At 40.1% G+C, this 25,727-nt stretch overlaps 1 protein-coding gene across 3 annotated transcripts in view; it reads right to left on the bottom strand.

Moving 5' to 3' along the window:
* The window catches only part of hk2 (hexokinase 2), a 53,178-nt gene extending 30,146 nt beyond the window's left edge, over positions 1–23,032 (bottom strand). Inside the window, exons 1-14 of one of the 3 annotated variants that reach the window (XM_034171242.1) lie at positions 22,789–23,032; positions 17,947–18,109; positions 16,587–16,735; positions 9,897–9,941; positions 9,255–9,374; positions 8,917–9,012; positions 8,705–8,804; positions 7,186–7,369; positions 6,657–6,818; positions 4,141–4,374; positions 3,096–3,400; positions 2,265–2,413; positions 1,807–1,926; positions 78–173 (exon numbers count right to left, since the gene is read on the bottom strand). In XM_034171242.1, coding sequence (XP_034027133.1) covers positions 78–173; positions 1,807–1,926; positions 2,265–2,413; positions 3,096–3,400; positions 4,141–4,374; positions 6,657–6,818; positions 7,186–7,369; positions 8,705–8,804; positions 8,917–9,012; positions 9,255–9,374; positions 9,897–9,941; positions 16,587–16,735; positions 17,947–18,109; positions 22,789–22,848 — 1,983 coding nt within the window. In that variant the 5' untranslated portion in view covers positions 22,849–23,032. The remainder of the gene's footprint in view (positions 1–77; positions 174–1,806; positions 1,927–2,264; positions 2,414–3,095; positions 3,401–4,140; positions 4,375–6,656; positions 6,819–7,185; positions 7,370–8,704; positions 8,805–8,916; positions 9,013–9,254; positions 9,375–9,896; positions 9,942–16,586; positions 16,736–17,946; positions 18,110–22,788) is intronic. The other 2 variants (XM_034171243.1, XM_034171244.1) reach the window with 2 other exon arrangements.
* Between the last annotated feature and the right edge of the window lie 2,695 nt (positions 23,033–25,727).

Below are 25,727 nucleotides of genomic sequence, written 5' to 3'. Positions count from 1 at the left end.
TTAACACAGACAGCCAAGTTGAACTGTAAACGTCCGTGGAAATGTGTAGCTTTGTGTGAGTGTCAGTGTGAACTAACCTTTCTACGGTGGACAGCGTCTTTGAGTAACGTAACCACATCTTTTCCTACACAGTCGCTGGCTTTGAAACCTTTTGTCCAATTCAGAAGGATCCCCTGCAAGAATGAGGGCAACGGTTTGTGGAACACAGCGGGTTTAATTTTCAGTAAAGTATTGTGAATATAAAACAGTTCTTAGTCAGGTTCAAAAGTATTTGTACAACAATGGTGCTTTCTGTACACTACTGCAGCCGAGTCAAAACTAAACAAAGTCTACATTTTCAGAGATCGTAAGTAATTGGACAAATTAAATATAAGGATTTCTGTAAATAGAAATCAAATTTTACAGCCAGTTTGCTTGAGACAAGTTGGAGGATCGAAACATGAACACTTACAAGTCCCTGAGTATATCTGACTTCATTTTACACCAATCATTAAGAAATACAAACCATATTGTAGACTTTGATTGTCATAAACGATGACTGTTCAAGATGTAAATTAGCCTCCAAGACACCCAGACAACTCTGAAGGTGGTATATGCTTCTATGACTTTGATGGAAGAAGGTTTGCACTGTGCAACTTTCGGCTGATGCATTAATGACCTGCCTCCCTGAGACCAGCCGCTGCCTTTACCCACCTCCCTGAAAATGCTGGTTCTCAGTTATCACCTTCTACAGAAAACAGGTCATTACTAAACTTTCATCATTTTCACACTATATATCTCGTCCATCTTAGTGAGCTGTTGTTAAAGTACGGTGAATGCAGAAAGTATTCACAGCGCTTCACTTTTTACACATTTTGTTATGTTACAGCCTTATTCCAAAATGGAGTAAATTACTTTTTTCTCTCAAAATTCTACTCACAACACTCCATAATGACAACATGAAAAAAACTTTTGAAAGAAATTTTTTCAAATGTAATAAAAATAAAAACTAAGAAACCACATGTACATAAGTATTTACATCCTATGCTCGGTACTTTGTTGATGCATCTTTGGCAGCAATTACAGCCTCAAGGCTTCTCAAATGAAGCAAAGTGAATACTAATAATGGCATTTTGATGCACTGTCTACCCATTTTTGAGCAGAAAACATTGTTGTCATGAGTTATAATTGCAGCAAAATTTGATATTTAATATACTTTAATCATACTGATTTTATATATATATATATATATATATATATATATATATATATACATACACACACACACTTAATTTGATATTTAAGTAACTGGTAGGTAACTTACGTTTATGTACACTACTGGTGCCCTCAGCGGCTGACTTCCTGTTACTAAATCTCAAACAATCAAAGTTGCTGGTTTGACTTTCAGAAGAGAGATTATTTACTCATGGCCAGTTTTATACCGGCTGCTCCCGAGCACATACTCCAGAAACACTTCATCATGCTCTTGGGCTTGTTGCATAACTCATATTTTTGCCAATCAGTCCCCACACACAGAGGGTAGAAAAAAAAGCTGTAGCAAAAGAAGATACAAGGTAAAGACGCTCTAATATCTAAAGCAGTGTAATGTTTTCTATTCCAAACTTAGAGTATAAGTCACACCTTTTTCTGTATTACCAGCTCTTTAGTTTGAGATTTTTGTAGACTGTTGGAATGTACTCTGTATTACTGCCATTTATTATTTTATTATTAGAGTTTCTAAACCTATACTCTGGAAAATAACTTTGAAACCAACAAAACAACAAACATTTCAAAAACTGTTATCAGACAAACTAAATCAAATATTACCTCATCCAGTTTGCTTTGTTGACAGGGGAAGGAAAAGGTAAATCCCAAAGGTAAGGACGCTCCTTTCATGCCCTTATACTCCAGAAACCTGGCCAAGCAGTCCACAATATGATCGAAAAGCTGGTGAACACATACCGGGAAAGATTTAGGGAATATAAGATACAAATGTGATACTAAAAATTAACAGTGTAATGGACTCTAGCTTGTTTCAACACTGATTATGAAGACTAAATACCACAATGATGCAAATACAAGCCTTTTTACTTTCAGGAAATTACATCCGAAAATAATGTGGTTTCTTATAGTCCGGGTGGTCTGATATTGGAAACAGTATGTAACTCCAGCCACATTTGTGAAAAGCTAAAAAAAAAAAAATATATATATATATATATATCTCTCTCTCTCTCTCTGAGGTCGACTTGCTGGTGTACATACTCCAACCTCGGATGGTGTTTTACCTCCTCGCCTGTGCCTTGCATGGTCTCCTGTGGGATGCTGTAGATCTTGCTGTGAATCTCGGCCCTGCGTCTCATTCCACTGTGTAACTGCACCAGCAGCACTCGAAAAGTGGAGCCCCCGAAATCCAAAGCCAAAAAGTTACCTTGTTCTAAGAAGGAAAATTAAGACAAATTTCAATTGGACACAAATGGAAACAACCATATATTTAAAATAAATTTAAAAAAAATTGTAAACAAAGAATTTCTGTGCCGTCATTTACATGGGTGCCAACAGGTTATGATGGAAAAAGATGGAATGGCCCGACGGGCTATGCTGTCACCAGCTCGGAAGGTGGGGTTTGGGGGCCTCCCTCAAGAAATTCTGATAAAAAAGGAGGATCTAGGAACAAATCTGGGCATATCTGAGGTCAAATTCCAGAGTAAGAATTATGTTATAAGGACACCTTTTTTTTTTAGTGATTCCTCCCCCAAACTGGAGTAAACACAGATGCACATGTTCTCGCAACTAATCTGAGTATCCTAAAATAAATAAATACGCCTAACATGAAGACATGCAATAAAAAGAAGACTAGCTGAACCAGCTGGAGCTGGCCCCCAGGATCAACCCCCCCCCCCACCACACACACACCAGATTTACACTGATCTCAAAAACGTTGCCTGGCGAGACAAAAAAAAAAAAAAAAAAAAAAAACGCGCGAAACTGTGAAGCCACAGAAAACTGGCACCCCTGCATTTAAACAGCAAATTCCTGAAAATTAAACAAAGCAGTAAATATTATTTAAGAAAATGAAGATACAAATATGTTTAACAGCGTTCTTCCTTCGGGCCTACCTGTTCCATCAGGTATAGACCTGACGTAGGTGGGCAGCATCTTGATGCTGGTTTGCTTGTGTGTTTGCTTTGAAAGTCCGAGCACCATCCCCTCACTCATCCGCTTCTTCACCTCCAGAAGCTGCTCACGGCTCAAATGTAGCGTGTCAAGGACACGCTGCCGTTGAGCATGTTGGACGGCAAGCCGGGAAGCTACCGCCGTCACCATGGCTGAGCCCTTTGCACTGCCATCCTCCGACAGCAAGAAATGCGGATCGCAGTCTGGCATAAGCCGACGCACCATCTTTTGGAGTTTCTTGCCAAACCTTGACAGCAAAGACAGAGAAACACTGTAGTTAGGCTGGAGATAATTACTGGCTAAGGTCATATTTTAATACCAAGCTTATGTGGTTAACAGAATTTCATTTTTGGTGTCTTTACAGATGTTGGGCAGTATGTCTCATGGTCATGTTCTCGTCTATTTGATAACTTCATATCGCCTCTAGAGCACCATGATGCATACTGTTCTTTTGCTTACCATGCTACACAGACAAAAGACAGCTTTACTTTTACACATACTGTTTCAGATAGTACAACGCGAGCAGTTACCGCATAGAAATGTCAAATGCAACATTTTTCAACCATGACATTAACTTTAGTGATCCACGATGAGGGGGATGGCCCACCCATCTGGGTGCGGCGCTGAGGATAGATGGAAGAGGCAGGCAGAGCGCTGTGTGTGAGATCAGCTTGCAAGCTGTTGTAGCAATTTTTGTTTTGTGAAGACATCTTTTCATACACCATCTAAAATTGAAGTCCGTTTCCTGTCTGTCTTTGTCTTCTGAGTTCGCTCCCCACATTAAATCGGGGAAACTCCCTTTCACAGACATTTTTGTCAATTTTCCTTGAAAAGAAAAAAAAAAAAAAAAAAAGCAAGGAAAGCCTTAAATTTGTGAAGCCATTTACCTGTAATAAATAGCTATATTAAAAAACAATCCATTTCAGCTTTATTTACACTAAGATATTATGTGCTGAGACAGAAACGTGTGCACACGGCGTGACTTACTCTGGATGATTCTTGTAGACTGAACCGTCCACTCCAATAGTGGCTCGCAGTTTTTCAGCTGCCTTGTTATCCCGAATCTGCCGGAGCACTGCCACCAAGGAGGCAGCACACAGGTGGGCAGCACGTGTAGAAACAATCTGACACACCCTCCGAGTGGCTATGCAGTCCTCTAGAGAAGGATCCAGGTCCAGTCCCTTCAGCACCTTCTCAGCATTCAGCAGACCTTCAATGTCACTAAAGAGAACCGCTAATTTCATTTATATGTCCACAACAAGAGCGGTCTCAAAGCACTATGGACAAAGCCTAAAGTCTAGACCAGGGCAGAGTGGCCAATAGTGTGCCATTAAGGGCCAAGATGGTGCAGGTTTTCCTCACAACCGATCACCTCAACAGACGATTTGGTGGACGAGCTCCTTTCCGCAATTTAAAAGTCCTGGTCACCAATAAAACCACTTGTGGAGGTGATCGGCTACGAGGAAAACCTGAAAAAAAAAGTGTACTAACAGCAAATGACCATATTTTACAGACTATAAAGGCTGGTTTACACACAGACGGTTTTGTCGGCAAGTAGTACGTAGACTGAAGTTCGTGGTACTTCCGGCTGTTTTCGCGGAGGAAAGGGGCGGAGCTCGCCGGCTCCGGTTGTCACTTTCAACAGTCCTTCCGCCTCTGCAGGAGCCAGTTTGAGGATCAACTGTCCCGTTCACGCACGCACATGTAAACAATTAAAAAAAATAAACTCCGTTGCTTGCTGCAGCTCGCTCTTTCCCCCAAAAAACTCTTGTCATAATTGTGTTTAGAAGGCAGTCACATTTGTTTTATTATACATCTGTGTAGTTAATAAAATATTCTCTACAGACGATTCGAAAAAAAAAACAAAGTCCGCTCCCCGCTGCTGTTAGCTGCAGGCTGCAGCTCGCTCTACCCCCCAAAAAACTCTGTCATAATTGTGTTTAGAAGCCAGTCACCTTTTCCTTCATTATACAGCTGTGTAGCTAATAAGTAAAATAATCTCCAGGACGATTTGCGTGCGCACGCACGTAAAATAAAATTTAAAAGAACCTCCGCGCCACGCTGCTGTGGTGCTGCTGCTCGCTCCAAAAACTGTCATGATTGTAAAATAAAGGACAAAAGAGACATAAGTCCTGTTCACAGGCTGCTACCAGATACAGGACATGTTCACATCTTCAAACTCCAGACATCTCCACATCACTACATATTCAGTCCCCGATTGGTCATCACGGCGCGACAAGAACTGCGGCACTACAGGAAGTGGCAGGATGAATCGGCGATTAAAAAGTATCACACGCCATTGTTCATCATCACGGGAGGTCTCCGGGAGCGCTCCCGGAATTATTCGACATGTTGAATAATTCCGGGAGCGATTCCCGGTAAAGCCGGAACTAAACCACGCCCCCTAGTGCCGGCGTTAACAACGGCGTGTGATTCTTAAGACGGCCAAAAACTCTTCCAGGACGCTTCCGGGAGCTCTTACCGTCTGTGTGTCAATGGGGCTTAAGTCTAGTTTTGCTGCTCCTGTGACTTAGATTTAGAATTGACTTGTATATGAAGAAATACTGCATTATCATCTATAGCCACAAGATGGGAACAGCTACACGATGCTCTTGCATACAATCAAAGAGGTACTATGAGTGACAATCTAGAGCAGACGTTGGCAATAAAGCACCATTACGCTGGATACCAACCACCATAAAACAAGAAGATCTGAATGAAAAGGAGTGAAATTAATAAATCATGCTCTTAGAGTGAAAGGCCACACTCTTCCACAAAAAGAGGGAATACAACCTTCATACTACTTGGCACTCCACTTGTTTGCACATTGTGGGACAGTCAGAAAAGCAACAATGAGGATCGCTAGGCTAAGGTAAGGCTAACTATAATGTTTTAAAACTTTTTTTAAAACATTTAATGAGGTAAAGGTGCACGTTTAGCTTTGAGCAGTCATATTCGTCTGTTAGAGGTGACAAGAAGTACCGGTAGTTTACTCTTGAGTTCTTTGTGCCTTGTACAGTAACATTAGCCCATTAAATTCTGCTCACTAACATGGTCTTTGCGTTACAAATGAATAATGCACCGATTAAATTAATTTTGCTTCGTGCTGCATGAAGCAGGAGCACCACATTTAAAAAAAAAAAAAAGTGATTTATAGCCCAGTGTGACGTGGTTTTTTTTTGCCTTCTTCATGCTTTATTTTTGGACTGATGTAACTAATACTTCGGTGCAACATATAGCCCAGACAATACGGTAAACTTAAAAAAAAAAGAAAGACATTAAAGCAGATGAGTTACAGCTCACAGCTGCCTGTAAAGCTTTATGAAGCCAATGTCCACATATTTATGTACCTTACTGCATTCCTCACCTCCAAACGGGCTTTTATCATTAATATTTCTTTTAAACTTTGCACCAATTAGCAAAGCTGAGCAACCAATAGAATTCTGACAATTCAGCAAAGCTTCAAACTGATCAAAATATATACAGAAACACAGAAAACTAACTTGTTGCATTCAATCTCATAGATGTAGCTGGAGCGAATGTGTTGGGTGGTCAGCAGCTGTGCAGTCATCTTGCCCTGGAACAGCAGCTGTTCTTTGGTCATCCTAACCAGGATGAGACGCACCAGTTCCCCCATGTACATCCCGCTGATCATCTTCTCAAATCTGCAAATTCATACCCAAAATTGAGGAACTAAGCAATATCAACTGCAGAAAAATTAAGTAGTAGTCATATAAACAAAATTGTAGTCCAATCAAACCATAACATACTCTGCTATAAACACAACATATGTGATCCCCCCAAAAGCAGGTGCTTAGCACTAAGTAGTTTTTCTTATATGACAGATCAGTCTTATAACTGTTTCCAGATTGCAAAACGTCACCTGGCCTGTGTTTTAGCAGCTTAAGCGCCATCGTGCAGCAGTCAGACTGAGCAACATGCACTTTGTGCAGACTGTGGATGTGTAACTGTAGATGTACATGCATACTGCAGCTGAGGTTTAGCCACAGAAATAACATCAGCCACACTCACAGCTGTTTCCCAGGGTGTAGCGAGCCTTCATCCATTTCTCGATCAACATCAGTGCGCAGGTCCTCCAGAGCGCCGTCATCTCCGAAAGCGCCCCACTCTACATTAACACACATCCGGCCCTCGTCGCCCTCCACTAAATCCATGTTCCGCAGCTCCTCCATGTAGCAGACGTTGGTACCAGTTCCTGAAAGGATAACATGTTGCATATTTTTATTATTGTTTATTTGGTTCATCACAAAATAATTAAGAACATTTTTAATGCTGAGCTAAAATATGGACAGATTTAGACATAATGGTAATTCTGTTACCATGAAAGTTGCATGTGTGTGTGTGTACTCTATGGTGCAAGTCGATTCAAGTCAACTCAAGACTGGGAGCATGCCCTGGTGTCGCTGCATCCGCCACCTCACACCATGGCACCGCTTCCGGTCCTGGGCAGTAACCACTGAGGCAGTGGTCCATCCCCATCTCTCAAAAATAATCATCTATCTGCCACAACTAGATGAAACATGGGTGTCCCTTTGGTCTTTTCCAGTTTCCGGGTTCCTCAAGACTGAGTTTGTGTGCTGGATCACAACCAGAGAAATGACGAGGCTGATGTTCCCACTCTTCCCTTCTAGTGATATTCTTCCTCGTAATCTCCCTTAGTAACCATTTGTTTGACATAAAGGCTGTGTCCCAGGTCAGGGTCTCAGAACCAGAATACTTTATTAATCTCAGGGAAGGTTAGGGTATGCGGGTATTAGGTATAAGGGCCTTTGTTATAAGGGCCTGTGGGACACAGGGCTGTGTCCCACAAAAACTCTACAGGCTTCAGCCTATATGGACTCTGAAAGTGGCATTTTGTCTTTTAATGCACTAACCGTTTTGTCCAGGAAAAAAAAAAAAAGAATGACTCATGGGATTGTTTGGGCCATGAAGAATACTGCTGATGCATCCAAAATTTTGGGGGGAAAGAGGGCTGCAAACGTCAGCCATGTCCCAAGCAGCCTTTGAAATGGGACGGCCTACTCATAAAACGGCCAAGGATTACAGCCTTCGAAGTGTGTAGCTGCTGAATTGAGACAGGGTCACTGTCATTCCAGTAGTACCCAAGGACCTAGTACCAAACACATCCAGCTGCTGCTTTAGGTCACTGGTTAATGTCCAAGCCTCACAACCATGCAGTAAGACAGGTAGCCCCAGGACTCAAAAGACTTTGACCTTCATTCTCCTGCAACAACATCGACATGACCTCTGTCCAGTGACCTCATGACTCCATGGGTTCTTCCCAGACATTTCCTGATCTCAAAGCCCAAGGATTCAGAGACAAGACTGTCATTGCTGAGATAAGTGAATGTCTTCACAGGTTCAACACATACAGGTGGTACAGTTCTGATGGGCAAGTCCAAATCCTCAGTTTTGATTTGGAGGTGATGTACTTGCTGTAATGATCCACTTCTCATTCACTGATGCTTTATATACAATGTAAATTCATATTAGATTGCATATCGGTATGCGTATATTAGATGTGACTCACCCACGATGAGACCAACTTCACAGTTACGGTCCTCGTAGCCACAGGTCATCATGGCACCCACTGTGTCATTGATCACTGTCACAAGGTCAATATCAAAGTCCTGCAGTTACATTGAATAAAAATGTTAATGAAACAACCAACTCAAGTTTTTTTAAAAACCCCAGAACATTTTAGCCAAAGCTCTGACAGAATGACATTTGTCCCATGCTCACCCCTCGTTTTTTGATGGCTGCCCTTAGAAGTTGGACCACATCCTGTCCTTCTACTCCACTTGACTTAAAGCCTTTGGTCCAAGACAGCAAAATACTCTGCACAAAGAAAAAGACACAGAGCAGAACTGAAAGATTACCTGCTGTACCTAAACAGAACCGAGATCTGATCGCGACAGGACTTCACACTGCGCTTTAGACACAGGCAGCTGCTTAACTCACTTAAAACAAACAAACAAACAAACAAAAAAACAACAACGTTAATACTACAATAACAAGAGCATGTTTAAAGTATTAATACTAGTATTTCAGACAGACCCAGACAGTGTTGAATCACTCACTTCGTCCAGCTTGGTCTGTTGACATGGGAAGGAGAAGGTGAAGCCCAGTGGAAGTTTTTTATCCTTTATTTCCAACTTCTCCAGGAAATTAGCCAAACAATCTGCTATGTGGTCAAATAACTACAAGAGAAAGACACAATCAGAAAACATTAATGTTTGCATTAGTGTGAACAAAAAGCACCTTAAAAAAAAAAAAAATAAAATACTGCAGTGGGTTTATTTGTATGCAATCATGCGCTCCATTAATACATCCAAACTATGAAGTCCCAGTCTCAGTTTTAGTTTCAGATCCTCAATGGAGTCCTTTAATACATCTGCTGCAAATATGTTTTGTACTTCACAGGTTAATGGAATAATTTATGGCTGGAAGACAACTAATCAGCAAAACCTGGCTGAAATCCATCCAGTGATCCTTGAGAAATTTTGCTAACAGACAGACAGACCCACTCAGGTGAAAACAGAAAGACCTCTGACTTCTGTCAGCGGGCGTCATCATATGAATATCACAGTATCCAGTGTTTTTAACATTACAAACCATGTCTTTTTTTTTTTTTTAATGTAGCTTGGTTATTTTAAGTGTGCATGCATCAGTGTGTTAGTTTCACTAAACTACTAATGAATAAACCAGTGAAATGTACTAACCCATACCAGTTTTTTGTCCTTCATCAATTCAGTTCCATTGAGCAGCAGAAAACAGAAAATACAACAAATAACCAATTAATGCAATATTAAAGACATGGACTTTGGCTCTGTCTACAGTATTTATGCTACCCGTGGTTGCTCACTCATCAACCTACTGATGTACTTTTGCACTAATTCTTGTATAGTTTATATCTGTGACTACATTCTATGGAGGAGATGCAAACTAAAAGAAAATTGAGACTAGCAGGGGAAAGCGTTGCTACACAGCATCAGATGGTGGTATGTAGGATGACTTTAGAGGTGAAGAAGAGGAAGAGTGTCAGAGCTAAGCCAAGGATAAAATGGTAGAAACTGAAGGAGGAAGACTCATGTGAAATTCAGGAAGGACACGAGACAGGAAGCGGGTGGAGGTGAATGATTTTTTTTTACAACTGGTAAAGCGCTGCACATGTGGCGAGGGAGACAGACAGGAAGGTGCTGTGTGTGACTTGGTGGTGGAATGAAGATATTCAAGAAAGTCTAAGGCATATAGGAAGAATTGGGATACTTGTAAAGATGACTATAGTAGATAGAAGCTTTAAAAAAGCATACAGTGAAAAGTAGGGATGTGAATCTTACAACAACTCACGATTAAATTCGATTCCGATTCTTGGGGTGACAATTCGATTCAGAATCGATTTTCGATTCAAAGAGCTCTGAGAAATAGTTATATTACTTAAAAATGTTTCCGTTTAAGAAAATGCAGCTTTACAAGGTTAATCAAGTGATTCTAAAGATGTAAATTTACTTATCTGCTTTGCTCATTCAGAGTTGGCTGGCAGTTTAGCGAAGTGATGGAGTGTGCGCTGGTCAGTAGTCAGCAAAGACTGCTTCTCCGCTTCTTTTAGTTCCGGGTGATGGCGTAGCATGTGGGCTTGCAGATTTGAAGTGTTTCCGAAGTACTTCACTTTCATTTTGCAGATTTTGCACACTGCATAAGTCACGTCACGCAGCAAATAATAAAATCCAAAACGCGCCCAAACATTTGCCTTCAGCAAAGACGGTGCTGGCTGAATCAACTCCTCGACCTGCTAAGCTGCAGCTCACGAATGTTTGAAGCATGCCGGACCCTTCCCTCGCGGAGTCGCTGCAGTACAGAGGCCGTTGCCTGACAAACGGTACACGCAGCAAGTAAGCAAGAAAATGTTTAAAAAATGCTTTTTAAAAAATCGATTCTTGGACATTTTGGATTGATTCAGAATCTTCATAAATAAGAATCGTGATTCGGACATGAATCGATTTTTTCTGGCACCCCTAGTGAAAAGAGAAGTGGCAAAGGCTAAACAAAAAGCATACAGTGAGCTGTGCATGAAGTTAAGAAGAAAACATTAAGAAGAAAAGGTCCTGTACCAATTTGCTAGACTAGACAAAGGATTTACAGCAGGTTAGGGTGGTAAAGGATGCAGACAGTAATGTGCTGACAGGCAAGGAGAGCGCAATAGAAGGTGGAGGGGTTATTTTGAGGAGATAATGAATGAAGAAAAAAATATGAGAGAGAACAGCCATTAGGAGAAGGAAGAATGGAAAAGCAGTTGGTCTGGATGGCATTCCAGTGGAGGCATGAGAATGTGAAGGAGAGATGGCAGTGGAGTTTTTAACCAGAATGTTTTATTAAAATCATAGAAAAAGCTTATGACAAGGTGCCAAGAGTTGTGGTATGGACAAGTTAACTTATGAGATAAGACTGTTTGAATCAGAATATAACCCAGGTCTTCACACCAAATAACTATATCGATAATAATATTTAGTATTTTACCTCTCTCACTGCGGTATTGTATCACTTCCTGTTCCGGAGCACAGCGGTGTTTTTCTGTATCTGTTAGCTGTTTAATCTGCGCAGTTAGATTGATCTAGTTATCTAGATTACGATTTGTTTCCCAGTGTAATCTTTACGTGCCTTAACTAAAGCACTCCTGCTGAATCACCTCTAAATTATTTACACATTATTCACTTTGCGTGTTTTTAGGAATCCGCTAGCTTAGCGTAGCTACTAGCTCTTAGCCGATTAGCATGGCGGCTTCTCCTGTCTCTCCCGCACTTTTCTGCTCTGGGTGTGAAATGTTTAGTTATTCCTCGGCCTCCTTTAGCAGTAACGGTACTTGTAATAAGTGTAGCTTATTCATAGCTTTGGAGGCCAGGCTGGGCGAATTGGAGACTCGGCTCCGCACCTTGGAAAATTCTACAGCTAGCCAGGCCCCTGTAGTCGGTGCGGACCAAGGTAGCTTAGCCGCCGTTAGTTACCCCCTGGCAGATCCCGAGCAGCCGGGAAAGCAGGCCGACTGGGTGACTGTGAGGAGGAAGCGTAGTTCTAAACAGAAGCCCAGTGTACACCGCCAACCCGTTCACAATTCTAACCGTTTTTCCCCACTCGACGACACACCCGCGGAGGAACAAACTCTGGTTATTGGCGACTCTGTTTTGCGAAATGTGAAGTTAGCGACACCAGCAACCATAGTCAATTGTCTTCCGGGGGCCAGAGCAGGCGACATTGAAGGAAATTTGAAACTGCTGGCTAAGGCTAAGCGTAAATTTGGTAAGATTGTAATTCACGTCGGCAGTAATGACACCCGGTTACGCCAATCGGAGGTCACTAAAATTAACATTAAATCGGTGTGTAACTTTGCAAAAACAATGTCGGACTCTGTAATTTTCTCTGGGCCCCTCCCCAATCGGACCGGGAGTGACATGTTTAGCCGCATGTTCTCCCTGAATTGCTGGTTGTCTGAGTGGTGTCCAAAAAATGAGGTGGACTTCATAGATAATTGGCAAAGCTTCTGGGGAAAACCTGGTCTTGTTAGGAGAGACGGCATCCATCCCACTTTGGATGGAGCAGCTCTCATTTCTAGAAATCTGGCCAATTTTCTTAAATCCTCCAAACCGTGACTATCCAGGGTTGGGACCAGGAAGCAGAGTTGTAGTCTTACACACCTCTCTGCAGCTTCTCTCCCCCTGCCATCCCCTCATTACCCCATCCCCGTAGAGACGGTGCCTGCTCCCAGACCACCAATAACCAGCAAAAATCTATTTAAGCATAAAAATTCAAAAAGAAAAAATAATATAGCACCTTCAACTGCACCACAGACTAAAACAGTTAAATGTGGTCTATTAAACATTAGGTCTCTCTCTTCTAAGTCCCTGTTGGTAAATGATATAATAATTGATCAACATATTGATTTACTCTGCCTTACAGAAACCTGGTTACAGCAGGATGAATATGTTAGTTTAAATGAGTCAACACCCCCGAGTCACACTAACTGTCAGAATGCTCGTAGCACAGGCCGAGGCGGAGGATTAGCAGCAATCTTCCATTCCAGCTTATTAATTAATCAAAAACCCAGACAGAGCTTTAATGCATTTGAAAGCTTGACTCTTAGTCTTGTCCATCCAAATTGGAAGTCCCAAAAACCAGTTTTATTTGTTATTATCTATCGTCCACCTGGTCGTTACTGTGAGTTTCTCTGTGAATTTTCAGACCTTTTGTCTGACTTAGTGCTTAGCTCAGATAAGATAATTATAGTGGGCGATTTCAACATCCACACAGATGCTGAGAATGACAGCCTCAACACTGCATTTAATCTATTATTAGACTCTATTGGCTTTGCTCAAAAAGTAAATGAGTCCACCCACCACTTTAACCATATCTTAGATCTTGTTCTGACTTATGGTATGGAAATAGAAGACTTAACAGTATTCCCTGAAAACTCCCTTCTGTCTGATCATTTCTTAACATTTACATTTACTCTGATGGACTACCCAGCAGTGGGGAATAAGTTTCATTACACTAGAAGTCTTTCAGAAAGCGCTGTAACTAGGTTTAAGGATATGATTCCTTCTTTATGTTCTCTAATACCATATACCAACACAGTGCAGAGTAGCTACCTAAACTCTGTAAGTGAGATAGAGTATCTCGTCAATAGTTTTACATCCTCATTGAAGACAACTTTGGATGCTGTAGCTCCTCTGAAAAAGAGAGCTTTAAATCAGAAGTGTCTGACTCCGTGGTATAACTCACAAACTCGTAGCTTAAAGCAGATAACCCGTAAGTTGGAGAGGAAATGGCGTCTCACTAATTTAGAAGATCTTCACTTAGCCTGGAAAAAGAGTCTGTTGCTCTATAAAAAAGCTCTCCGTAAAGCTAGGACATCTTTCTACTCATCACTAATTGAAGAAAATAAGAACAACCCCAGGTTTCTTTTCAGCACTGTAGCCAGGCTGACAAAGAGTCAGCGCTCTATTGAGCTGAGTATTCCATTAACTTTAACTAGTAATGACTTCATGACTTTCTTTGCTAACAAAATTTTAACTATTAGAGAAAAAATTACTCATAACCATCCCAAAGACGTATCGTTATCTTTGGCTGCTTTCAGTGATGCCGGTATTTGGTTAGACTCTTTCTCTCCGATTGTTCTGTCTGAGTTATTTTCATTAGTTACTTCATCCAAACCATCAACATGTTTATTAGACCCCATTCCTACCAGGCTGCTCAAGGAAGCCCTACCATTATTTAATGCTTCGATCTTAAATATGATCAATCTATCTTTGTTAGTTGGCTATGTACCACAGGCTTTTAAGGTGGCAGTAATTAAACCATTACTTAAAAAGCCATCACTTGACCCAGCTATCTTAGCTAATTATAGGCCAATCTCCAACCTTCCTTTTCTCTCAAAAATTCTTGAAAGGGTAGTTGTAAAACAGCTAACTGATCATCTGCAGAGGAATGGTCTATTTGAAGAGTTTCAGTCAGGTTTTAGAATTCATCATAGTACAGAAACAGCATTAGTGAAGGTTACAAATGATCTTCTTATGGCCTCGGACAGTGGACTCATCTCTGTGCTTGTTCTGTTAGACCTCAGTGCTGCTTTTGATACTGTTGACCATAAAATTTTATTACAGAGATTAGAGCATGCCATAGGTATTAAAGGCACTGCGCTGCGGTGGTTTGAATCATATTTGTCTAATAGATTACAATTTGTTCATGTAAATGGGGAATCTTCTTCACAGACTAAAGTTAATTATGGAGTTCCACAAGGTTCTGTGCTAGGACCAATTTTATTCACTTTATACATGCTTCCCTTAGGCAGTATTATTAGACGGTATTGCTTAACTTTTCCATTGTTACGCAGATGATACCCAGCTTTATCTATCCATGAAGCCAGAGGACACACACCAATTAGCTAAATTGGATTGTCTTACAGACATAAAGACATGGATGACCTCTAATTTCCTGCTTTTAAACTCAGATAAAACTGAAGTTATTGTACTTGGCCCCACAAATCTTAGACACATGGTGTCTAACCAGATCCTTACTCTGGATGGCATTACCCTGACCTCTAGTAATACTGTGAGAAATCTTGGAGTCATTTTTGATCAGGATATGTCATTCAAAGCGCATATTAAACAAATATGTAGGACTGCTTTTTTGCATTTACGCAATATCTCTAAAATCAGAAAGGTCTTGTCTCAGAGTGATGCTGAAAAACTAATTCATGCATTTATTTCCTCTAGGCTGGACTATTGTAATTCATTATTATCAGGTTGTCCTAAAAGTTCCCTAAAAAGCCTTCAGTTAATTCAAAATGCTGCAGCTAGAGTACTGACGGGGACTAGAAGGAGAGAGCATATCTCACCCATATTGGCCTCTCTTCATTGGCTTCCTGTTAATTCTAGAATAGAATTTAAAATTCTTCTTCTTACTTATAAGGTTTTGAATAATCAGGTCCCATCTTATCTTAGGGACCTCGTAGTACCATATCACCCCAATAGAGCGCTTCGCTCTCAGACTGCAGGCTTACTTGTAGTTCCTAGGGTTTGTAAGAGTAGAATGGGAGGCAGAACCTTCAGCTTTCAGGCTCCTCTCCTGTGGAACCAGCTCCCAATTCAAATCAGGGAGACAGACACCCTCTCTACTTTTAAGATTAGGCTTAAAACTTTCCTTTTTGCTAAAGCTTATAGTTAGGGCTGGATCAGGTGACCCTGAACCATCCCTTAGTTATGCTGCTATAGACGTAGACTGCTGGGGGGTTCCCATGATGCACTGTTTCTTTCTCTTTTTGCTCTGTATGCACCACTCTGCATTTAATCATTAGTGATCGATCTCTGCTCCCCTCCACAGCATGTCTTTTTCCTGGTTCTCTCCCTCAGCCCCAGCAGAAGACTGCCCCTCCCTGAGCCTGGTTCTGCTGGAGGTTTCTTCCTGTTAAAAGGGAGTTTTTCCTTCCCACTGTAGCCAAGTGCTTGCTCACAGGGGGTCGTTTTGACCGTTGGGGTTTTACATAATTATTGTATGGCCTCGCCTTACAATATAAAGCGCCTTGGGGCAACTGTTTGTTGTAATTTGGCGCTATATAAAAAAAATTTGATTGATTGATTGATACCTCAAATGACATGCAAAGTCATAAACTAAAGTTTATCGGAAATCTGTTTTGAGTTAAGCATTTTTCTGCCCACTTATTTCCATAACTTGGTCACAAATCAGTGAGGTTATTATTGTGCCACTTGTTTTGAATAGTTCCACAAGCTGCTTAGTAAACAAAATGTCACAAAATACGACTACTCATCACAGTTTCCTAAAGCCCCCCCCCCCAACACATAAACACTGTCCTACCGGTGACCGGCACAAACTAGCTGCTTTTGGCGTGTAACGCGTCTAACCTCAGAGCTGCAGGCTTGCATCAGCTCGTTGGGCATGGGATAAATCTGGCTTTCCATCTCTACAGTCTGGTTGCCATTTGACATAACTTTAACCAGGAGCACTCGGAAGCTGGAACCGCCGAGGTCAAGAGCCAAGAATTCACCCTTTTCTTTAAAAAAAGAAGGAGACATGTTGCATTACGACAGCACATCCATGCACACAGTAGCTTTACAGGCATAACACTGTTAAGAATCATATGATTTGAACATCTAAACACTCCGCATGGGAGGAAATATCAGGAAGAGCAGCACAAATAACCTATGGTGGTGCTGCCACTGCAAAATAGTGTCTGGTACACCCTGCTAATAATCAAAGAATGGACAGCAGGACAATATTTTTCTTCAATCTAGCAAGGCATGTGCGAACAAAGTCCCCGGGTCAGGGGAGAGTTATTGTCCCAAGTACAGGAGTTCAAATATCTCAGGATCTTATTCATGATTGTTCAACAGATGGATCAGGGCTACGTCTAATCCTGCGAACACTGTACTAGACATATGACTATAAATTAAAGACGCATATAGAGGGGGAATCCTACTGAAATTTGTCTTTTCTCACCACTGGCGCTCTGGCAACTCGGCTGAGCCTTGTTGCCAAACCTGCCAACGTGGGACAAATCAGGATAACAAAGGACAAGTGGGTCTCTCATTCTTCTTGTCCTATAGGACAAGTCTCTGAGGACACGGCTGTGGGAAGGCAAGTGTGGGATGAGCTACTTGATCTACTGCCACCACAACCCAAACCAGTGTAAGAGGCAGAAAATAAATGATTTGACAGTCTGGACAATCAGGCCAGTCCTTATATCTGGATATACCACAGCAGGAAGTGGATGAAATGACTCTCCCTGCATGGGACGCTAGCTCATTGCAGGTTACTCCCCGAGGCAATGCTGGTACCCATTTACAGCTGGGTGCACTGGAATGATGCAGATGGAAGTATCTTATCCAAAGACACAAACAGGAAGCACAAAGAACATGACTAGAATTAAATTCCAGTCCAACCCTTTTCTCACAAACTCTCCTGCTCTGCTACCGTAATGGAAGCACTGTATGAAACTGGTAGAATCCTCCGCCATATTCCACAATACATTAAAAAGTGCCCAGATGAACCAACAGTGTAGGCCTCTGCATCATTAAATGTTTCCATCAAAACATGCCCATGCCCTTGAATAATGTACCTAGATGTCACACTATGGCTGCTCACTGATCCCAATGAAAATTTATCAGGATGCAGTGATTGCGGGGAACAATTTTCCACATGAGGAGCAATTAAAAAAACAGGTCAAAACGGGTCACATTGAGAGCTGTGTGGAAGAGCTGATACCTGTGCCGTCAGGAGTGGAGCGCACAAACGTGGGAAGCATCTTGACTGTAGCTGTGGGGTTGGTGTCGCTGCAGAGACCTTTGTCCATCTCACGTCGAAATCTTACTGACAACTCAAGCAACTTCTCATCTGATATCTGGAGATTTTGCAGATATGTGTCCACCTAAACCATTTTGTAAAGGAGGAACAGTTACACCACAACCAACTGGACCAACGTGGAACTAACCTGAACATAAACAATTAGATGTAAATTAATGTTAAAGAGCTGTATAACTTTTAAATCGTGTGTAATTATTGTGATTTGGTAAATCTGAGTTGACACAAAAATGAGGTGACCATACTTGGCCACATCGCCTCCAAGGTCTGACTGCATATCTAAGCAACACAGTGAATATCTCATGGAGAGAAACAGATAGAACAGATTTTTTTAAAGTAAAACTCGGAAATGTTTAATTTCTTGTTATTGTTTGACCACATTGTATGAAATACAGGTTAAAAAAAGACTAATTCTACTGGACACACAGACCCTGCAGCCTCACTGTAGCCTTTGATATGGATACACATTCCTAGATCGCCCAGCAGGTGGCAGCACAGCACATGATATCCTTTTTATGCGGACTCCGGAGCAATGTTCCAACATATATTGAAGCAGTGTTTGTTTAGTGATTTGCGGTTGCTTTCTGATCGTTTCACAGAGGTTATATTCTAACAGACAGTGTTGTATAGTAACGAAGTAAAAATACTTCACTACTGTACTTAAGTATGTTTTGGGAGACTTTGTACTTTACATGAGTTTTTTAAATTCAGCTTACTTTCACTTTTACTTCACTACATTTCCGAACTTAATTGCATACTTCTACTCCGATACATTTTCTATGCGCCATGCCGTTACCTGTTACAAAAAAAAAAAAAACAAAACAAAAAAAAAAAAACACCACACACACACACACACACACACACACACACACACACACACACACACACACACACACAAAAAGTTGTGTTTTCAGCCAGAGACACCACTGATTACTAGTGACTGCAATGATTACAGACCTGCAGCGGGTCTGTAATTAACTTTTCTGCAGCGCGGCTTTGCTTTGAACCTTCAACCAATCGAAGCAGTGATTCGCAGATCGAAGCAGTGCTTCAATCTACAATTCGTGGATTATCCTAATTTTTCCCCGCTAAAACCCTGAAGAACATATGTCTGTGAGTAATATTTAATACTTGTATGTTAAACCGACCTGTTATGGGCTTCTGAAACAGTTGATAGATGTATTTTATAACTTAAAACGGGACTGATGCTAACACGTTAGCATGTCTATGGCATTTTCAATGTTAAAGTTAGCATTAAGCTGATCGCATCAGCACGTTTGTGTTGATTTGTTTTCTGTATAATTAATGGCTCAGCGTTCGTTGTCGTAAAAGAGACAAATTGTAATTTTTTTAATTTATTTTTATTCCTATATTATAGTACAATAATATAGGATAAATATATTATAATACAATAATAGTCTACATAATAGACAATAATAGTCTACATAATAGACAATAATAGTCAATAATAGACTAATAATGTTACAATACAATTTTAGAGAAAGACAAAAAGAACCTGATGAAACAAAACAGAAAAGATAAAACCATGTAACAATGAAAATAAATATATACATATAGAAATAAATAACTTTCCTGTGAACACCTAGTGAGTAGCCTTCTCTTGTTTAGGTTTTGAAACCTTGTTTCTGAAGTGTTTTTGTGTGATGTGCACAATTTTCAGTACTTTGACTAATACTACCAGTCATTTACAAGCCTAGATAAACTTTGTAATTAAAAATAATAATAATAATAAGTCTGTTTTTGATTATTAATATTTACTTGTACTTTGACTTGTCATACTTAAGTACAATAATACTAGATACTTTAAGACTTTTACTTGAGTAGCATTTCAATCGGTGACTTGAACTTCTACCAAAGTCATTTTTTTAATGGGTATCTGTACTTTTACTTAAGCATGATTTTCCGGTACTTTATACAACACTGCTAACAGGGCTATTCCACAGTGTGCCATTTTCCATTTTAATCCCAAATAGCAAATCTAGGGATGTTTTGAAGCATCATAGTAACTTCTTGATCCATCTTTGTCCATCTTGAACAAACATGGTATACATAATGTAGTTATAGCCCTCATCGGCACAGAATTTGAAATTGGGATCCAATGTTTGAACTGTTCAAAAAATTTCACCTCGATTTTCAAAATCATTGACAGTATATGGCAACATCCCAGTATTCATAGACTTAACGGCTTCAATTGTGTTCAAACTTCTTTGAACAGAGTATTCATAGTGACTACGGCTTGAAGCTTGTTTGATCGTGTTACATCAAGGTAAAAATTCAAACCCGAAGCAGCCTTTGTTGCAGTTTTTGGCCGAGGGTGCGGCTCCTTTCTTTCATTTTTGGGCGGGTTGCCAGGTCTACGCTTTATAAGTCAGTCTGTTTGGAGTCAAGATGGATTAAGGTGTTTCCTCCCAATTTTTGCACTTTTTTGGATTGCGAGCAATTCTAGTAGAACGGCGCCTTGTGAAATAGCCCTATAAACCACAATTAACACCGTCAGAAGTCCATACAACCCCGCGGAATGGATTTTGTGTTAATGTAGCTGAAGTACAGTCTTCTTGTCAAGATATTGTTTTGCAGTTACATGAAGTTTGTCAAGTTTTTTCAATTCCGAAAGCCTAAGTCAAGTCCCCCATTGTGTGTTTTTGAAAAAGTAAGGCCAGAGGTCCTAAGGCTGTACCCCAAGAAGAGGTAAGTCCATCTGTTTTGTGCCATTTTGTGTTTAAAAAGAAAAAAAAAAAAGTGTATTAAGGTAAGAAATACAGCTCAATATACATACATACACCACTAAAAATCTCATTCTGGTTATCGCAATTTTTTTGATGTTTGTAAATGCTGAAACATTTATCGAAGTAGGCAGCTGACTGACTAGCTTTAGGTTTTTACTGTAAGGTGCTGTCGCAATTTTTCCATCTATGGAAGAAAGCAGGTGCCATTCTTCTTATTTAAATTTTTAGGCTTGTTTTGTTTAAATTACATATGGGCATTTTTACTCCACCTCAGGAATCCAAATCGACTAGCCAAGCTGAGGACCTGGAGCCCTGATACATGTGTGCTTTTATATACATATTATATAAATAAAATAAATAAATGTAAATTTTTTTTGGCCTGACAATAACCAGCTTTCATAGCCAGGCCACTGAGCAAATCCACTGATGTCACATATCGAGAATAGGTGACAATGTTTCTCATGCTGGCTGTAAATCAACCATTCAAAGACTTTATTGCTAAATGTGGTGCCCAAACTTGTCACATCCACTAGATTTAAACCAAATCCAATAAATAACAATAATTGACTGGAAACATTAATATACTGGTCTGCATTAATGAAACAAAGTCGCTAGCTATTTGTAGCTAAATGAAGAATTCCAAATTCTAATCACACGTAGTGCAGCCATGTTCTGGCGAGGGATTACAGTTAAGGTTAAGGGTTGTTGTTAAGGATATGTAGCACCTCCCGTAACACAATTTAGGAATTTGAGGGGCGGTGATGGTCCAGTGGTTAAGGCGCTGGGCTTGAGTTCAAATCCCAGCCTGACAGGAAAATCACTAAGGGCCCTTGGGCAAGATCTTTAATCCCCTATTGCTCCCGGTGTGTAGTGAGCACCTTGTATGGCAGCACCCTGACATCCGGGTGGATGTCAGGCATTATTTGTAAAGCACTTTGAGCGTCTGATGCAGATGGAAAAGCGCTATATAAATGCAGTCCATTTACCATTTGCCCCTGCAACCCGAACCTGAAAAAGCGGTTGAAGATGAATAAACGAATGAACGGCAAAAACATGTACAAGTATGTCGCCTCATAATCACATGATCAACATTGATGAATGAGAGAGATGCAACGTACAATAGAATATCACTTTACAAATACAGTTATGTACATGGCACATTTTGTGTGTGAAATGGCTATTCGTATGCGGTCGCATAATTGCAAATTCTATTTTGTACATAGTGCAGCCTTGTTTCTGTGTAGGCTCTCAGTTGTCCAGGTGGTTTCCATAGTAGAGAAGCTTGAATCTTCGACTGGACATCAAAAAGGCATCCATCCCATCATTAGAGGGACAGCTGTCCTGCCATTGGGTGTGCTAACTACAGCACAATAGTTGCTAATTAGAGCTATTGTTTAGTCACTAGCCTATAGCAGTCTGCCTCTCAGTAGGAGGGATCTGGTTAGGTTTAAAACTCCAGCTTTTGTTGGTTTCTGTTTTATTCTTCTCTACAAGAGTCAGACAGAAGTCAGACTTCCAGAGCAAGAATTTTAGCTGAGGAAGCTTCTGCGATTTGAAGCGAAACGTCCTCGCGTCAAGCAACCCAGTCCAGTCGAAGATTCAAGCTTCTCTACTATAGTGCAGCCTTGTTATGGTTATGGTTAGGATTAGTGGTTGTGGTTAACATAGTTTAGGAATAGTTTAGGAATCTACACATAGATAGCAAATACGTGCAAAAGTACGTAGCCTCATGATCACGTGACGTATAATGACCAATGAGAGAGACGCGACTTATACAAACAGCTGCATTCGGTTGGCCACTGCCTTTTGTCTGAAGTTCCTCAGTTACAAAATAACTTGTAAAAATAGTTGAGACAATTCCACTGGTTTTTAATTCATTAAAATGTTACACCTCTCTCCCTGTAGTTTGTCTGAGTTGTTAGCGAGCATTTCGGTGAACCACAGTTCACAATATGACAAACTGAAGAACCCACACGCAGCGTTTTAAAACTACACTCACCTTTTGTGCTTGGTCATTGTGGAGCTGGGCGGAGTATCCCGACAATAGGTTCGAGGACATCTTCCCTGTTTCTCACACTACAGTGCAAAACTTCACTATAAATTCACTTCTTTAAAAAAAATAAATAAATAAACAGTACACCGTTAATATTCTAAACCATTCACACAGACCGATGGATCGTCAAACACACGGTTAAAAACAACGCTGTAGGTCGTTGAGAACTTCTTCCAGGCAACTTCCTAGAGTAAGTATCTGGTGACGTCATACCAAGGCTACGACGACGATTGGCTGCGTAGAATGGTCCAAGGACCTCCCACAGGAGGAGGCGGGAACAGTATTCCAGAGCCACATCGAGCCGATCGAGGGCCGTGGGCTTCAGTAAATCAAGGCCCCCAAAAATGCAAAAACAAAGTTTCTTAGAAGTTTACTCAGAAGCGACTGCACTTCACTTTTATGACTTCTTGTGGCTTCTTTCATGCTCAGTCACCGAGCTCTTCAGATCTGCCAAGTACAGACTATTTTTTTAGTGATTGATGAAAATGAAATCAAACTTTTTTTCATTTCGGATCCAGAATGCCGAGAAAGACCGGCGTCTGGTGTACCTGGAGAACCGTGTTGCGGAGTTGGAACAGTACACAAGGATGAACGACGTTATTATTACAGGAATTCATATTAAACCTCGATCCTACGCACGGGCGGTGTCAGAAGACAGCGGAGGGGAGGCCAGTGAGCAGGAGGCCAGCTCAGTGGAACAACAGGTGGCTGACTTCCTGCAATCTAAAGGTATTCAAATGGACTGTAATAACATTGAAGCGTGCCACCCCCTGCCCAGGAGAGAGGATGGAGACAAGCGAGCAGTTATAATGAGGTTTGTCAACAGAAAACATAAAATGGCATTGTTAAAACAGGGACGGAAACTCAAAGGAACAAACGTATTCATCAATGAACATCTGACCAAAAGAAACACAAACATCGCCAGGAAAGCTCGTTTCTTAAAAAAGCAGGGAAAAATTCAACAGACATGGACATCCAACTGCAAAACATTTATCAAATTGAATGGAACACCAGAACAAGCGAAGGTTATGGTAATCAGGAACATCGAGGATCTGGACAAATACGACCAATAAGGTATGAGGACACAAACACATCACAACACCATGACACAGACCAGAGGAACCTATTCATCTACTACATCATCTACATCTGGAGACAAGAAGGATATAACTCAAAGGATTGCTGATAATGGAAAAGTAGAACTGAGAACATTTAAATACACAGACCACAATGTACTGGACTTGGAGCACGATATAGACCCGGACAATAATTTCTTCTCAAATATCAATGACAGTTGTTGCTATTATACAGATGAACAGTTTAATCGGATCATTAAAACGGATAACAAATTATCAATAATCCATTTCAACAGCAGAAGTCTGTATGCAAACTTTAACAACATTAAAGAATATTTAAGTCAATTTAAAAAAATATTTAACATAATTGCTATATCAGAAACATGGATCAATGAAGATAAAGGAATGGATTTTGAACTGGATGGATATGAATTTAATTGTGTAAACAGAAAGAATAAGAGTGGAGGAGGATAAGAACATGGATTATAAAATAGTAGACAATATGACAACTGTGATCGATAACTTATTAGAATGTATAACTATTGAAATATGTGAAGAAAAAAGCAAAAATGTATTAGTCAGCTGTATATATAGAGCACCAGGATCTTGTATTGAAACATTCACTAAAAACTAATCAAAAAACTGTGTTCATTTGTGGTGACTTAAATATTGATCTGCTCAATCCAAATAAGCATAAAATAACAGATGAATTTATCAGTATAATGTACAGTATGAGTTTATATCCAAAAATCACCAGGCCAAGCAGAATTACATCCCATAGTGCCACCTTAATTGATAATATATTCAGCAATGATATTGAGAATAACACTGTGAGTGGATTATTAATCAATGACATTAGTGATCATCTACCAGTTTCCATCGTTTATAATAGAAACCATCGGCGGAATCAGCCAGAGGAGAAAATAAAATACAGGCGAGTGCGGACAGAGGAAAGCATGAACACACTAAAGAAGGATTTACAGGAGCAAAACTGGGAAAAGGTATACAGTGAAAGTGATGTTGATAGTGCATATGAAACTTTTTTACAAATATTTACATCATTATATGATAAAAATTGTCCAATTAAACAAGACTACAGAAAACAAAAAATCCAAGCTCGACCATGGATGACGAAAGGGTTACGAAATGCATGTTATAAGAAGAATTCATAAAACTAAAGACTAAAGAGGCAGAAAATAGATATAAGAAATACAAAAATAGATTAACTAATATTATACGGGTATGTAGGAAGGAATATTATAGTAACATATAATAACAAAACAATATTAAAGGAATATGGGATATATTAAATAGCATTATCAAAAATGGTAATAAAAAACAGAGTTACCCTCAGTATTTCATTGATAATAATGTCAAGAAGGAAAATAAGGATGAGGTAGTCAACGTTTATAATAATTTTTTTGTAAATATTGGACCAAGCTTGGCAGAAAAAATTCCCGATTCCCAACCTGAGGATTGGGATAATAATCTCATAGAAAGAAATCCCTGTTCAATGTTCCTCACAGCAGTGGATGGAAAAGAAATTCTAGACATTGTGAATAATTGTAAATATAAAACATCTACCGATTTAAATGAAATTGATATGGTGGTGGTAAAACAGGTCATTGAATGGATTGTAGAACCATTAACATACATCTGTAACTTATCATTTCAAACCGGTAAATTTCCCAATCAAATGAAAATAGCTAAGGTTGTGCCGCTGTATAAGACTGGGGATAGACACCACTTCACAAATTATAGACCTGTTTCTTTGCTTCCACAATTTTCCAAATTATTAGAAAAGTTATT

Source organism: Thalassophryne amazonica, chromosome 5 (assembly GCF_902500255.1).
Source record: "Thalassophryne amazonica chromosome 5, fThaAma1.1, whole genome shotgun sequence".
Classification (NCBI taxonomy): domain Eukaryota; kingdom Metazoa; phylum Chordata; class Actinopteri; order Batrachoidiformes; family Batrachoididae; genus Thalassophryne; species Thalassophryne amazonica.
This window is presented reverse-complemented; position numbering and strand designations above follow the sequence as displayed.